Consider the following 15,724-nt stretch of genomic DNA (forward strand, 5'->3'; position numbering starts at 1 on the left):
AGTTCTGTGCAAATTATTTAACATGTGACCATAACTTTACGTTAAGATGTTTGCTTGGTAAATTAAGACAGCAAAAGAAAAATCCATTTTGCTTCTGTATGAACTTTTTCTAAATTATTGATAAACATTTGCAGATTGGTCAGTGGGGCAAATTACTCAAAACTTTAAAAAAATATATAAATGGAAAACTGTTTCCAGCTACCTATATTTTGCACGCAGATTTCAAGGCAAGTCTCTCTCTTAGGTGTTTTTATAATGATAAGTACTACATGGAAACTGAAAATTTGTATGCGTAAAGCAAAAATTATCTGTATGTTTTATTTCAGCATAAATTGAGAATATTTAATAGACAATTTAGAAAATAATGTTATTAGCATTTGGGTACATTTATATTACTTTTTAATGCTGTAAAAGGCAATAAGTTGCATAAGTTATGCTTTTATTTTATACAAGGACATCCAAGAGACGTTCATTTGAAGCTCTCTAATTAACACACATCGGGCTTCTAGAAAATGACAAATTAGGAAAAACACACAAAGACTTTTTAAGGTTTTAAGGTTTAGGACTTTCAAAACACAGAAAAATTTGATAAACAAACAACATCTTTACCAAAAATCTGCCTGACCATTACGTGTTCTTCCATACTGTCCCATACGATAAATACTCTCAAACAGTTGTCCCAAAAATAACCCATTCCTGAAAATTATGTTCAACCTAGTTATGTGAAATTTCAACACTGGTGCAAATGCATCGAAACAAAAATAAGTTCTTTGAAAATGGTGTGTTTGACAATAAGCTTTTAAATGTGTTCATTTCCATATCCCAAGTCCAGCCTTTATGTTATCCGAATAAATGACGTTACGCAATTATGGTGAGGAAGCCATCAAGCTGGCTTACGGGAATATCAGTGGTTCTACCCAGGTGTTATCTCGTGATGAAATGATGCGGGATCTTCCTCCAACATTAAAGCTGGAAAGTCGCAATATGACCTATCGGTGTCGGTGCGACGGCCACCAGTGAACCATTTTGGTAAAGTAACTACTAACTTAGTATTCGAACACCAAAGAAAAATATGTTGAAATGTCAAATTGCAACTAAAAACACAAATAAAATCAAATAAAAAATTTCATGCACATCTAAATAATACAACCGTATACCGTTTTAGTATAATGTTTCCTACCAAGACAGCAATGTAAAATGTAAACATAGAAGTGCTTTATACACATTTAGATTTTAATTATGTAAACATTTAATGCAAAAGCCACGAGCAATGTTAGCAACATTCTTTTAGATATTAATCCAAATCCTGAATGTACTCACAATTATATATGACAAACGTTTAAATATAAATATTATTGCATATGAAACATATTTCATATGTGTAGACAATTGCGACACTTTTAACGTTCAAAAGTTAAGAATTCACTAACCACTCACTTTCAACTTGACCTTGGAATGAAACATAGTTTTCGCAAGTCAGTTTAGTGGTCTTGTTCAGACATGACTAAAATTGTAATATGGCACTAAAGAACTGCTTTCGTATGCTAATCAAAGTAAATATTAACAGAATGCAATAATCTGGTAATTTATACGAGTATTCATTATGACCAACACGACGTCGTGTAGTTTCTAATATATATCTTACATATATGTGTTTGTTTGTTTGTTTATTTGTTTTGGGTTTAACGCTGTTTTTCAACAGTATTTCAGTCATGTAACGGCGGGCAGTTAACCTAACCAGTGTTCCTGGATTCTGTACCAGTACAAACCTGTTCTCCGCAAGTAACTGCCAACTTCCCCACATGAATCAGAGGTGGAGGATTAATGATTTCAGACACAATGTCGTTTATCAAATAGTCACGGAGAACATACGCCCCGCCCGAGGATCGAACTCGCGACCCCGCGATTCGTAGACCAACGCTCTACCTAAACCGGGCGGGCTACATATATGTGTAGAAAAAGATTTCTTGAGCAATAAATTATGAATGTGATATAAATTGAAATTGAAATACATCATTAACCTGGATCTGAATATTATTGCTGACTTTACAATGAAAATTTGATGTTCATCCGATTCTGAAAACATACTCTTTCAAAAGACTATAATTTTGTTACTTAAGGAACATTTTTACACGTATGATATTTGAACTTTTGCTTCATTTTTTGTTCATTTGGACACAGTGCTTGGGCGAAAGAGACGGCGATTTTTATACCAAAGCTGGCAGAGGTGATGATTTAGAGACAGGACATGATGGGCGGAAGAAACGTGAAACAGAAAATGGTAAAGTTGTTTTCCTGTGAAGGATACAAGCAAGATTGTCAAATCAATGATTGGGAAATAAAAATTGATAAAAATGTTGTTTAAATTTTAAACTATATTGGACATTATAGCTGAGAATTATTATCAACGCCATCAAACAAGACACTTGCGGTTAATGAGGAATAGATGTAACAAAGTAGAAATTGAACAAAATTGCGTAACGTTGTATAAGTTTCTTTCACTGGTTATAGGTGCAGATGGGAATTTCCGGCCTCGAGGGTAACTGTTTAGGCGGTAACGAGGTTCCTACCGAGTTACCGCCTAAACAGTTACCCGAGAGCCGGATATTCCCTTCTGCACCTATAACCAGTGACAGAATCTTTTTCTTGCATACCGATATCAAGATATAATAATAAAAATAAAATCAGTCGAACGGCTTTCTTTTTAGAACTATTTCTTATAGCAGCGTATTTAAACAAAGTGCGGGAAAGCAACGTCCGTAAACAGGAAAGATGTCATGACGTTCCAAAGACAAACAACAATGTTTAATTCCGGTTTGGTTTTATCAGTTCCAGCGTAACGTTATGAATTTTTGATAAAATAACGTGTTTTGAACGAGAAATATACTATCAGGAACAAAGAGGAACTGTCAAGGTATTGGATTTTTATTCCGTTTTTTCGAAATAAAATATAAAAAACTACATAAATCTTCTACATATATGTAGTTCGTAATACGTCATTTAAAGCACGAGAGTCATCTTACACCCCGGGTGTAAGATGGATTTTTCCAGCACCGGTAAAAATACCGGAAATCCCCGTCTGGTATGCAAGAATCTGTAATATATACTATGCATGTACGATGTTAATAAATAACTTCCGATAATAACCGCTGTTCCATGAATGTTGCAAGACAAAGATAAACACTTTTGCATTGTATTAATTCATTTATCAATTCATTTTAGTCATTTAATTTGTGTGGTTATGATGTTAACGCTGTTAGAAAATAGACGCGGAGTGCAACTTTTTTCGGAATATCACGTGGGTATATTGAAAAGATATAGTTGTATGTACCGCTGCTGAAGTTATTTTCTTAATATAATGCTTAGACCTTTAAAATGCATGTCGATAATATCGCTATGCAGTTTAACCTTTAAAATTAAAAGTCGTTATGTAATATTGTCGGGGTCCAGGAACGACGAACTTAATAACAACATTTAAAAAAAATGTCCGGTTCAAATCCTATTTCATGCAAGGCTACTTAAGCAATTTTACCTAAGGAGCCGTACCCTAAATCCACGATATATCTATAAAATACCACCTAAAGAAGAAAGACATGAGGGATGAAGTACAAGCCATATTTGATAAATTTCAACAATTTATTAATAATTGAAAAATATTCTCTAAAAAATGTGTACAGTAAAATTCATAAATCGTATATAACTGTTCTGTTCTGTTCTGTACCCTTGTTCTATCAGAGCTTTTAAATGACTGGTCAGGATCTAGGTCTTCAATCATGGACATAAGGAGGCACAAAGATGAGCACTACTCATCTAATAGGTGCAAACTGCAAATATGAAAGTGAGATGAGTGAGGCACTCATATACCGCTGCCGATATAAATAAACACATGCAAAGTTTCATGCAAACATTAGTATTAAACCTGTATATTGAAATTCAGCATCTTCTAAATGAATCGAAATTCCTCAACTATAATTCAGCACTTGATGAAAATGAAAATGGTATGACACGCATATCGCCCAATTCATAACGATAAAAATATCAGTTAAGCTAAATATTCATCTTCAATGCAGAGTTAAATAATCATTTCTGTGCATCAAGTTAATTCTTAACATCAGCAACTCAGAACATAAACAGAACTGTAAAAATCATTAAAGTAACACCTTTTCATAACGATCGGCAGCTGACAGTCCTCCCAGGATCGTCACAGCATTTCCTTCTGTCTGTCCGTCAAAACAAAGAAGAACATTTGCAAAACATAAACAAAAACAAACGTCATCGGCGCTGAGCATTCTGACTGGATGACCGCATCACACACCGCTGTGTAAACAAAATAGTCCAAGAACTGCCATCAATTTTCAGGATAAATAATCATCATCCGCCATAATTTGGTACATGATATTAGCAAAAATAGAAATCCAAAACAAGAAATAGCTAACAGAAACTCCAATTTGAATCCAAACATCCGGCCGCGATCAATTATGCAGAAGTAGGGTGTTAACAACGTAAGTAGAAAATAAGACGATACTAACATTTGAAATTGCACGAATAAGCCTCAAGACCGGATTTGAACCACAACCATATAGTACCATATTACTATATTTGTGTCCAACAACCATGGTCACCTCGGCCCCACTATATGTAGCAGGAGCAAATTTACATTGATATTTTGATGTTAAAACTCATTTAAATATTTCACAATAATAAGACATTTTTTTCACATGTGTAAGGCATTTCGCAAAAACGTAATGAAATATATATATTTTTAGTGATATGAATATGTTTTTGTTTTTTCTTTCTTTTTGTTTTCAAGCTTACAGAGTGCAATTCTATGTACGTATCAGTGAGAGTGTAACGAAATTATTCCAGAAAGAAAGGATCCTTAAAAATATTGAAGAGTATTTACACAAGGATGTTAATGTTAACTCACAGGACGTATTCAATCTAACAATGGATCATGATCAAAGTACGTATAATTATATGTCGTTAACTGTATTTTTAAACATAGCTGCTATATAGAAATAACAATTATTCTTGACAGATGCGACTAGGTGTTTCTTTCTCTTTGTATTATGAAGTCCATATAATATTTCTATATTGTATACTTCCGGTTAAGACGGAAAATGGCGATTCAGCAACTGTAATGTCTAAACTTAATTAATTGCAATAGTTTCCCGTTTGTAGCGAATAAGGCGGTTTCTATAAGCTAGGCATTCATGCAATTCATTTCCTAGTGTGTAGTGTATTACCAATAATGTCAATATATTGAAACGTACACGGGGTCTGCTAGCCCGCACACACTTCAGTATCCAAACGTGGGTTCTTCTCAAACACACGTGGGTGGAAAATAGGGAGATGTTTTGGAGTAAATTATACGGACACCTGAAATAAAGTTAAAACAATAATTCATTTATGTATCATTTCACAAACAAAATAATCGGATATGGTTAATCTGTATAATGGCCCTGGTTCCTCGTCTACCTCTGGTCAGGAATGTTAGTGTCTGTTTGTTTGTGCCAATTTAGAAGTTCCATATCTAGATGTAATTCCTGAAATTCTAAGAGTTAAGAAAGGCTTGACAAAAACTGTCACGTCTTGCCTTGTTAATATAGGAGGCTTGACAAAAACGGTGTCACGTCTTGCCTATACGGTTTTATCAGGAAATCTGGTTGGTAGTGCTGGCACTTTGGATGGATGAAAGGCTATATAGTTGAAAGGAATCTATCTATGTAAGAATTAACTAATGGTTGTCTAGAAAGAATATATTATTTAGTAGATCTATATTAAATTAGGAAATATCTGTATTCGACCAGTAAAATGGCCCTAGGTATGTTAGAGATAGGTAGTGGATCTTTATTATAAATAGATATAAAGATATAGGGTCCTATCTAGTCTTGGATTTGGTAATTTTTATATAGAATCTAGGACTTTATTATATTTTCATAGGTTTAAGGAATACTGACAAACTGTCAAACCCTGCCAGAAATTCTAGGCAATCTTGTATGGTTATTGTACCTTCTTGGTAGCTGGTGACACATCCATAGGTTGTTTTGGCATTTAGGAGTTAAAATAATAGCGTAGTGGCTAGCTCAAATTCTGACCGGGTACTGACGACAGTGACAGGGTCTGCCAGCTATTTATAGTTTCAGAGGGGTGGCTACATTGGTATGGGTTGCCAAACTTGGCAGAGTCGTCATCTAGTGGATTACGTCTGCGCGCGTGCGGCAGAAATTTAGCCCTAGCCGGATATGGCATCTACGTTTGGCGACAGGCGGCTAATTAGTGTTTCTTCGTCTCTAACATGGCTCATTTTTAAGGTATAAGGCCCATAATAGAGTACCTTTTTTTGAAGAGTATTCAATTCTTACCATAAACCTACATTGACTGCAATTTTCGATGGGGGGGGGGGGGGGGGGGGGGGGGGGGAGTATTCAATTCTTACCATAAACCTACATTGACTGCAATTTTCGAGGGGGAGAGGGAAAGCGTAAGTTCAAACCCCACTGGGACCAATTTTTTTTCCGTATTTTCCTTTTTTTCTAGTAAGTTTTCACTTCTTTCAAGACTTGTTAATGATTTATTGCATAAAAATGGGAAAAAAAGCATTTGATAAGCGATTTAAAACAGAAGGGGTAGAGTTAGACATCTTTAAAAATACTGAGTTACATACGGTAAAAGTTCTTTATTTTGCCTTCAATCTTTAGATTACATATTGTGGAAGAAATGTAGGTAGGTTTTACTTCTGCCCTAAGGTTATTTTTGAATGAAGCGAGCAAAATTCAAAACAGACTCACAGCATTCGACCTTAATTTTTCAATGTTGGAGTTAGAGTTCTGTCACATTAAACCCGTTTTCCTGAGGCACCCTAAAAAGATGATATTGACAGTTTTATTTTAAGTTTTATATATGTTTACCAATAGTTTGATGTTTCTTTCATAAAAAATAATGGTAAAATGAATTCTCTGTAAACGTTTTAGATAACGCCGTCAGTTTGAAATTTGTCCCCACTTGAGCTTGAGGAAATACCATTAATTGTACAAAATTTATAAAAACGGCACGGTAAAAGTTTGCAACACAATGTAAAGCACGGTCAACTGTAAGAATATACCAAGCAAATGCCATTTCTTAAACATTACTATTAGGGGCCTAATACCTTAATATCTAAAGGCATGATAAGTTCGGAAATATGTTCACATGGTTCAGGAGAGGCTAATCTCTTGATCCACACCGGGTATCGGCATGAGGACGGCCTTATAACATAATCGAGGTACGAATGGTATAGTGTACTGATTTCGGATAAACTGTGTCCGGACGTAAAATGATGATGGCTTAGTCGTTACAATATTGTATACATTAAAATGCGTTTTCTTTTGTAGTAACTAGTGAAATTGATGCACACCACGTTTCGTTTGTTTTACAACCTAAAACCGAAAGCATTGACGTTATCATTCAAACACTGGAGAATCTCGTAGAAATGGGAACTATAATTAAAATGTTTGGATTTCCGGTGCACATGCATCCAGAATATTTTGAGAAAAAAGAGATTCTGTGGGATGGTAAATATCATTAAGCTATTGCTACAAATATATCAAGCAAGTATGTATGCCGTTATCAGGAAGGTCTAATACGTATCAGTTGTTCCAGCTGTTATCTAGCCACAGCCATTTATTGAACAACCTTCCAGTTTTTTGGTGGCATCACAGTCTGGTAATGCTGTCTCTGCTGATAAATTTGTAATACATTAAGCCCAACATAATTTTTACTTTACAAAACTTTAACAAACAGGCATGTATATTTCATATCTAAATACATTCCAACTAGTAATTATTCATGTTACAAAAATATTATCAGAGCATAACATATTTGTTTCAATGTATTCACGTTTGTTCGATTTTCGGGAAAATTAGCCAAATAGTGCACAAATGTTCTTTTGGTATTTTTGTTTCACTTCCATGTTTCTCTGAGTTTTGAAACTCGTAAGGAAATTACAAAAATGGGTATTTCAGTTTATAAGAAGGGGCCACTGTGTCTAAATAGTTAAAGACCTTGATTTGGAATCACTTGTAATTCATAAAAGACCATTACTAATTATCTTGTATATATGACAACAATTAATACCGTTATATAACAAAGTTAAACATTGCATTGAGTCTCATTTAAAACTCATGAGTTTATATTCATTTCTAGTCATACATATGTGTTGCTTTTTTGTATTGATTTTATAAATGTACTTTTGCAAGTGAAGATATGCTAAAATTGTTATATAAATGTAGATACAAGAACATGTTAAAAACCAAGGCCGGTGTAATGAAGTATTTCGACCCCCATAGAATAACGACCCCCCCCCCCCCCCCCCCACGGTCATTATTCTATAGGAAATGTGACTCCTTTCCTGTAAAATATTGACTCCCCTTATAAAAAAACTGACTCCCTTTGAAAACTCTATAGAATAACGACCCCACGGTCATTATTCTATAGAAAAACTGACCCCTCCAAGTAAAATACTGACTCCCTAAAGATGACTCCCTTCGAATCTCATAGAATAACGACCCCGGTTATTATTCTATAGAAAAAGTGACTCCTACCATGTAAAATACTCGCTGCCGAAATTACTACATTCGAACTCTCATACAATATCGATTCCCGGACATTATTCTATTTAAAAAAGTTACACTTTCCGTGAATAACACCGGCTCCTAAAAAGACTTTCGACGATAATATCTATTAAAAAGTGATCCCCACCAAACCTAACGGACAATTTTACTAGATCTACAACTCTAATACCCTCCATTGCCAATAGTCAACATTTTGATTGTACTATTACTACTTCTATTGCTATTTCTACATGTACTTCTTCTTCTTCTTCTTCTTCTACTACTACTACTACTTCTACTACTACTACTACAACTGCTACTACTGATACTACTATACCTGCTTCCGCTAATACGTCTTGTACATCTACCTATTCTTCTCCTGCTGCTGTTGTTGCTGTCACTTATTCCTCTGCTGCTGCTGCTGCTGCTGCTGCAGCTGCTACTGCAACTGCCACTACCACTGCCACTTCTACTACTACTACTACTACTACTACTACTTCTTTCTATTGTTGCCACTACCGTACTTTACTGCCACTGCTAAGTATTGCAACTTCTATTAATACTAAGTTCTATGCTAGCAGTTTCTTGTGCAGTTTTCTTCTGAAGAATTACTTCATACCGAAGTTTGCAGGGATTATTGACACTGGTGTGTTTTGTGAACGTATTGTGAATTGTTATTTGAAAAAAAAATGTATACACCAAGATACAGCGTCTAGAAATAGAATCCCTTTTCCCGTTGCGGAATGCTCTGATTTCTGTGTCAAGTGATGGTATCTGGCGCTAATGGTCAAACGGAAGGACGGACGGACGGACAAGGGCAAATCTATATGCCCACCTCTCCCGAGTGGGGGCATAAAATGCAGCAATCAGGCCTTAGATACATGAGTTATCACTAAATTTGACCAAATGACCGGGGTCGTTTTTTTATGGGAGTCAATATTCTTCGTGAGGTTCAGTTTACTTCACGTAGGGGAGTCATAGTACTATGATCTGGAGGTCATAATACTATGACCGGGGGGTCACTTTTTCTATAGAATAATGACCGGGGTCATTATTCTATGGGGGTCGAAATACTTCATTACACCGGCATATATCTCACGTATTGAGTGTACACACGCAATGAATGTACACTACGTTAAACGAACACCTAACCTTTAGTCAGTATATTGAACACTTAATACGTGCGTACATCCAATAGGGGCGATTTAATGTTGGCGTAAAAACTGACACCTGAAATGCACTTTTACTGAAAAGCCATTACTTCGCGAAAAGTGGACATAGTTAGTAATTCTTATGTTATGTTTTCTATGTAAGAGAATGACTCCCGTTTGAATGCGATGAAAAAAATGTTATTATCCATAAGAAACGTATATTTCAACAAAATTAAAAAGAAATATAGACGATTTATCAAAATCCGTGCTTTATGTACATTTGTATGTCATGTTATTCACAGTTCTGAGGAAATCTTATATGTCTAGTATATTGTAGGAATAAAAACAGTTTTACGCTTTGAGACAATGATGGATTATGGACTGCTGGAAGACAAAGGCATATTAGATGGAGAAAACCATATTGCAACATTTTTACATGAACAGTTTCAGATTTCTCTTCGAGATATATATGATATGGCTCTAATGAGAACAAAAGAGGGTAGATAATAAGTCATGTTTGTTCCTGGATTTTAAAGAAACAAAAGTTCATTCAGTTTAAAATACACCTTTTGCTAGTAAAACTCATGTCAATGAAGAATAATATTCAGCATGAATAATGATAAGATTTGTTATTCGTTGTTCTCTTATGTCATTCTTATATATAATAGTTTTCCTTTGTTTCACAAAACAAAAAAAAAAACGAACTGTAACCTTTTAATTTGCACCATGCAAAATCAAGTTAATGATTAACATGTTTCAAATCAACGGTATAAGACTGTTGACTATTGTCGTGTTATTATTATCATGTACATGTATAATATGATAAAAGTTTAGTGTATAATTATTCGGTCTTGTCTTATATCATTTTTGATGGTGCATACAAAACATTAATCTGTTTCATAAGACAATTTCTTCATTACAACAGATAATACTGCTGTCGAGTTTTCGATACCACCCATAATGCCACTGCCTAGACCGACATTGTTAGAACATATGGAGTTATTCTTTGGCGGTCCGTGTAAGGATACCTGCAAACAGTCAGGTGGTACGAACACAATGGATGACTGTAAATCATGTGGATATGTCAGCGTATTCGGGACAAATGTATACACAAAGAAGCAGTCATTCCAGTCAAGAACAGAAACATGGACAGGTTTCGTCACTTTTGTGAACAGCAAATACAGAATAAACCATACGTTTGAATTAAGCTTTTTCTTTGATACTGTTACTTTAAGTTTTATTTGTTTAAAACAGTAAGCAGTCAGAACCAGTGGTATGGTATTATTGCCTAAAACAAAGCGTACTCTACAAGGCGGCCCCTTGTCTTATATCATTTTTGATGGTGCATACAAAACCTTAATCTGTTTCATAAGAAAATTTCTTCATTACAACAGATAACACTGCTGTCGAGTTTTCGATACCACCCATGAGCTCGCGGTTACTGTTTTCATTTGGATTTAGGCTCTATCAAATTAATGTATGTCATATGCCAGTTGAAAATGCATGTGCTGGCTATATGGCAGGCATGAGTAGACTCCGCGGTAGATCCACTGATCACCCGCAAGCCAGATGGATAGTTTGCTTACATTTAGACAAGAACCCTAAGAGAGTTGATGATCACCTGTAACATAAACTAGACAATGTAAAAAATACTGTTGATTACAATGAATATGATTGTGCCTCGCTTATCCGTACACATGCATGTGCTAAAATATTCCATAGATCTAATATAACTATACTTAAAAACTCTGGATGTATTTTCATCTATGAGCATATACATCGCAACCGTATGCCAATTGATAGAAGATATAGTGCCTGAAATCATTCATCCTCCACCTCTGATAATTCATGTGAGGAAGTTGGCAGTTACTTGCGGAGAACATGTTTGTACTGGTACAGAATCAAGGAACACTTGTTAGGTTAACTGCCCGCCGTTAAACGACGGAAATACTGTTTGCCTTAATACATTTTACAAATCCCTGTATAGCAGGGTCAGGACAAGTACAAAACCACGATGCTAGACTAAATGTTGATCATGAACAATCATATTGATTATTACATTTTTCATATCACAGGACATGAAAGGAGATTTACAATCATGGCGGAAACCGAAGGCAAAGCGTGCCCTGACCACCAGGTTTTCTTATTTTTATTCTTATATTTTCAAGCTGGTTAATCAGATTACTTCAAGTAATCGATTCGTTCGGATCTTTAGCAATTTATCATTATACATATTTCTGCTTATTTCGTGATTGAAACACGTTAGCTTTTAACTGCACGTATATTCCAACTGCTGTCCCTTGATTGTCCAACCAAGATTGTTATTTAAGCTTAAGTATAAAAGTATTGATTTAATAAACAATCTTTGCCAAAGGAATGATCTGAATATTAGAACTTTTGTTTTTATATTGTCAAAGAATTGGCTAGACAATGTATATTCAGCAAAAACTTATTAGGAATGCAAGTTTGTAAAACTATTTTCTCGTCTCTTTGCCCATCTTCGTTGCGCAGTTAAATTTAAAGATAGATCGGAAATAAAATCAGCTCTTAAGCCACTTTTAGTAAAGATTGCTGAAGAATCCAAATATCTATAAATGATAATGTTAAACTAGAATTACAATCAATATATTAATATTACGATTCATGTCTTAATTAGAAGCTGTGGTGTTATTAGAAATGAAAAGCATAGTAATATGAGAGGTATGTTCGCATGTAATATGTAATTCTGAGTGTAGATAAGTGTACCTCTATGGGCTGTAAATGTAAACATTTTTATACTTTATTTACTCTGAAATGAGCGAACAAACACACATCGGATCTCTCTGTTATGGGGGCTTTGTCTCACTCTGTCCCTCTGGTCAGATCGCTCTGTGTCTGTTCTAGTAGAGGATGAATTATGCGCCCTGTGTGGCTGCGTTTGAACTATGTAAAGCGCCTTTGAACGTGAAATTGATCATGAAAAGGGCGCTATATAAATCTGGTATAATAATGAAGAGAAAACTTTCTTTGCTTTCTACCGAACAGGTGTTAAAACACCTTTAAAAAGACAAATAATTTGTTTCTTTGTCATATTCTTGTATGTTTGGGTGTTTTTGTCTATACAGCAAACAATCCTGTTTAGAGATAACCTTGAAACTGGTGCGTGCGTATTTCAGAGCGCACTCAATGTCGGAAATATTCATTTTAACGATGGACAGATGCCCCTTTTTAGGCCTAAATAAATGTAATATACTACCAGCGTTCGAATCTGTGTAAAATCCGTTAAATCATTATTTATTCAGGAGGTGCGCTTGACGTAATACTTATCGATGTTTTAAATATTTCTACTAAACGTAAACGAAGCTTTGGTAAAATATCTGTTTTTCTTAAAGTCTAGAGAAAGTGTTAATACTTCGTCCCTAAACTGCAAGTAGAATCAAGCTTTTAAATTGATATACTTTGTTAAAGTATTGAAATTATTATATTCCAGATCTCAATAAATCGTTCTTTGATTACTTTGAATATAATGTATTATGATACAACGGTATCAAATTCATTTCAAAATTGCCTATATGCATCGATCCTTGTGAAGCACAGCAATAATAGGAAATGCATTGAAATATGATAAATAAATTTAACATTTCTAAGGTAGTTAGTAAACGTATATTTCATCAAGATCAATACCAGTTGGTATCATTGGTATCAAAAAAGTTCTTATTTATAAGCTATGTTTACCGTTTGTTTCAAGGAAATTTGCACAAAAGGTCAGAGTGGATTAAAGTGCGTTGGAATTGGAAGATGTGATCCAAACTTTTACAAGACAGTTAATGGCATGTATTACATTTGATTAAATTACTTGCGTGTACCAATAGAATAAAAGAAAATAATTAAATTATCAAGGTTTATACGGAATTCATTAAAAAAAATAGATTATCCTGTAGTCACATTATAAATGTTATAGAAAGGATATAACGAAATGCATTCAATGTTCATACAGTGGCATTACACATATGACCTCCTTTAGTCTATTATTGTTATGCTAGAATATTCAGATCTCTCTACGGTTTATTCCACAAGACTAAAACGAAAAAAAAACTTATATCTCTGTATTGTCATATTCTATGAAGTTCTGAATAGTTATATCAAGTCAAGAATCCGAACCGAAAGGTGTATATTTCAATTGTCTCGTTATTACCTACACAAAAGTTCCAAACATTTTATAACACTTTTATCTATCTTTAGAATACCACTTGTGAAAAGTGAAGGCGGTCTTGTCCAATACTGTGAAATCATTTAAATTCGTTGGCATGAAATTTCGCGCAAACGTGAAAAAGGACTGTTTCGCGCTGGCTTTAATTCGCGCATTTTGAATTTATAAATGAAAACATAAATTAAAAAATAATAATAGCGCGGTCTTTAATTCGCGCACCGGTTCTAGCGCGAAATACGCGAAAATTCGTCCTACGCGAATAAAAGTGATTTTACAGTATTTCATCATGTGTGTGAAATGTGAACAATGAAATAAGACATGATAAAAGACCTACTGTTTCCTGCACACTGATCAAGTCTTTTTTTCTTGTTTCTGACTAATGTTTCTTTACTACGAATTATTCTTAAGGTTTTTTGAACTTTGTTTAAACTGAAAAACATGTCCTAAATATTTTTCGTATCTTACTATAGATTGCTTACTTTAAATATTACATTCTGGTAGGCACTTTGTAGAGTTCCTAATTTTTTATGGAAACATATTTAACTTGGTTACAGGCTTTTGTTTGTATTTCTGTAATAACTGCTTAGTTTGTAATATGCCTTCGGCGAAACGGTAGCCTTAAGATGATTCTAATAACTTAATGCTGTAGTTTTAATATATAAAATTTATATTTCTACAGTGTCAATTGAAGTTCATGGAAGTATAAGACTTTTAGATGTTTACGGTTTAGACGTAGCGATTGCCGCTATAGAGGACAGCATGGCAGACTTGCACGGATTTTGTAGGAGTGCTATACATGCCAAATTGTTTGATCATGGTGAGGCTTTACGCATTTGTTTTGTAGCATATCATAAACTAAGCAGCACACAATAAAATGTTTTAGAATTTAATGAATGTGTAATAAATATAAATGCATTGATAAACATGTATAAAAGGAGCGGATGATTAATGCGTTTGCCGCTTAATTAACCAAGGTATTGGCCTCGAGCCCAACTGGGGTCATGACCATGCGTTGTCATATAAAACCAGCACTGTTTTTCTTTTTCAATTCAAGAAACGGATTCAACGGTGATTCAAAGAAGCTGCAAACGCAGCCGAGATCAAATAAAGTGATTTAAACAAAAAATATAAACACGATTTAAATTTTTCTGTCAAAAGAGAAAGTGTTTTACGGAAGGTCTTACCAATAAAATTAGGTAATAAGGCCTAATCAAAATGTTTGTTTCCGGAATCCTGACCTACCCTAAACATTTGGCCCGACGCTAAATGTTTTATGGCCTTGGAGATTTGGGTTTTTTTAACTTTTTTATCACAACGTTGCAAAACTGCACTATTAATGCTTTAAACGGCATAACCCCCCTTATTTGTATTCATTTTTGAAAACAAAAAAAATCCGTTCCGAAAAGTCTCACTTAATAAGATAAATTCAAAAAATAATAAATTAACGACCTACCTACCCTAATTTGTTTAGCATGTTACCGAAAACTAACATTCTTTTACGCCTTGCCTTGAAGACTAATTCTTATTAGGCAGAACCAAAACAGGGCTACTAGTATGGGTACAGCCTTCTCTTGGGAGGAAAGTGTCTATGGAAAAGTTTCTTGACATGATACAGAACAATGATGACATAGCGGTTGACAATCTCATTGTGTCAAAGGTAGAAAATTCGTTGTCGGTAACCTATTCCGAACCACGTAAGTATTACATTCTAGGCATATATAACAAGAAAAAGAGCTCAATATAATTGCACCTTTACTAATCTCTGTTGTATTATTTTGATACATGTACAAGCA

At 34.5% G+C, this 15,724-nt stretch overlaps 1 protein-coding gene across 1 annotated transcript in view; it reads left to right on the forward strand.

Moving 5' to 3' along the window:
* Positions 1 to 15,724, forward strand: part of LOC123540852 (uncharacterized) — a 32,622-nt gene that overhangs the window by 8,239 nt on the left and 8,659 nt on the right. Inside the window, exons 3-11 of the mRNA XM_045326170.2 lie at positions 2,182 to 2,281; positions 4,811 to 4,963; positions 7,374 to 7,553; positions 10,080 to 10,241; positions 10,668 to 10,895; positions 11,818 to 11,879; positions 13,470 to 13,551; positions 14,611 to 14,748; positions 15,461 to 15,625. Coding sequence (XP_045182105.2) covers positions 2,182 to 2,281; positions 4,811 to 4,963; positions 7,374 to 7,553; positions 10,080 to 10,241; positions 10,668 to 10,895; positions 11,818 to 11,879; positions 13,470 to 13,551; positions 14,611 to 14,748; positions 15,461 to 15,625 — 1,270 coding nt within the window. The remainder of the gene's footprint in view (positions 1 to 2,181; positions 2,282 to 4,810; positions 4,964 to 7,373; positions 7,554 to 10,079; positions 10,242 to 10,667; positions 10,896 to 11,817; positions 11,880 to 13,469; positions 13,552 to 14,610; positions 14,749 to 15,460; positions 15,626 to 15,724) is intronic.

The sequence above is a fragment of the Mercenaria mercenaria genome, chromosome 16 (assembly GCF_021730395.1).
Source record: "Mercenaria mercenaria strain notata chromosome 16, MADL_Memer_1, whole genome shotgun sequence".
In the NCBI taxonomy this organism is placed as follows: domain Eukaryota; kingdom Metazoa; phylum Mollusca; class Bivalvia; order Venerida; family Veneridae; genus Mercenaria; species Mercenaria mercenaria.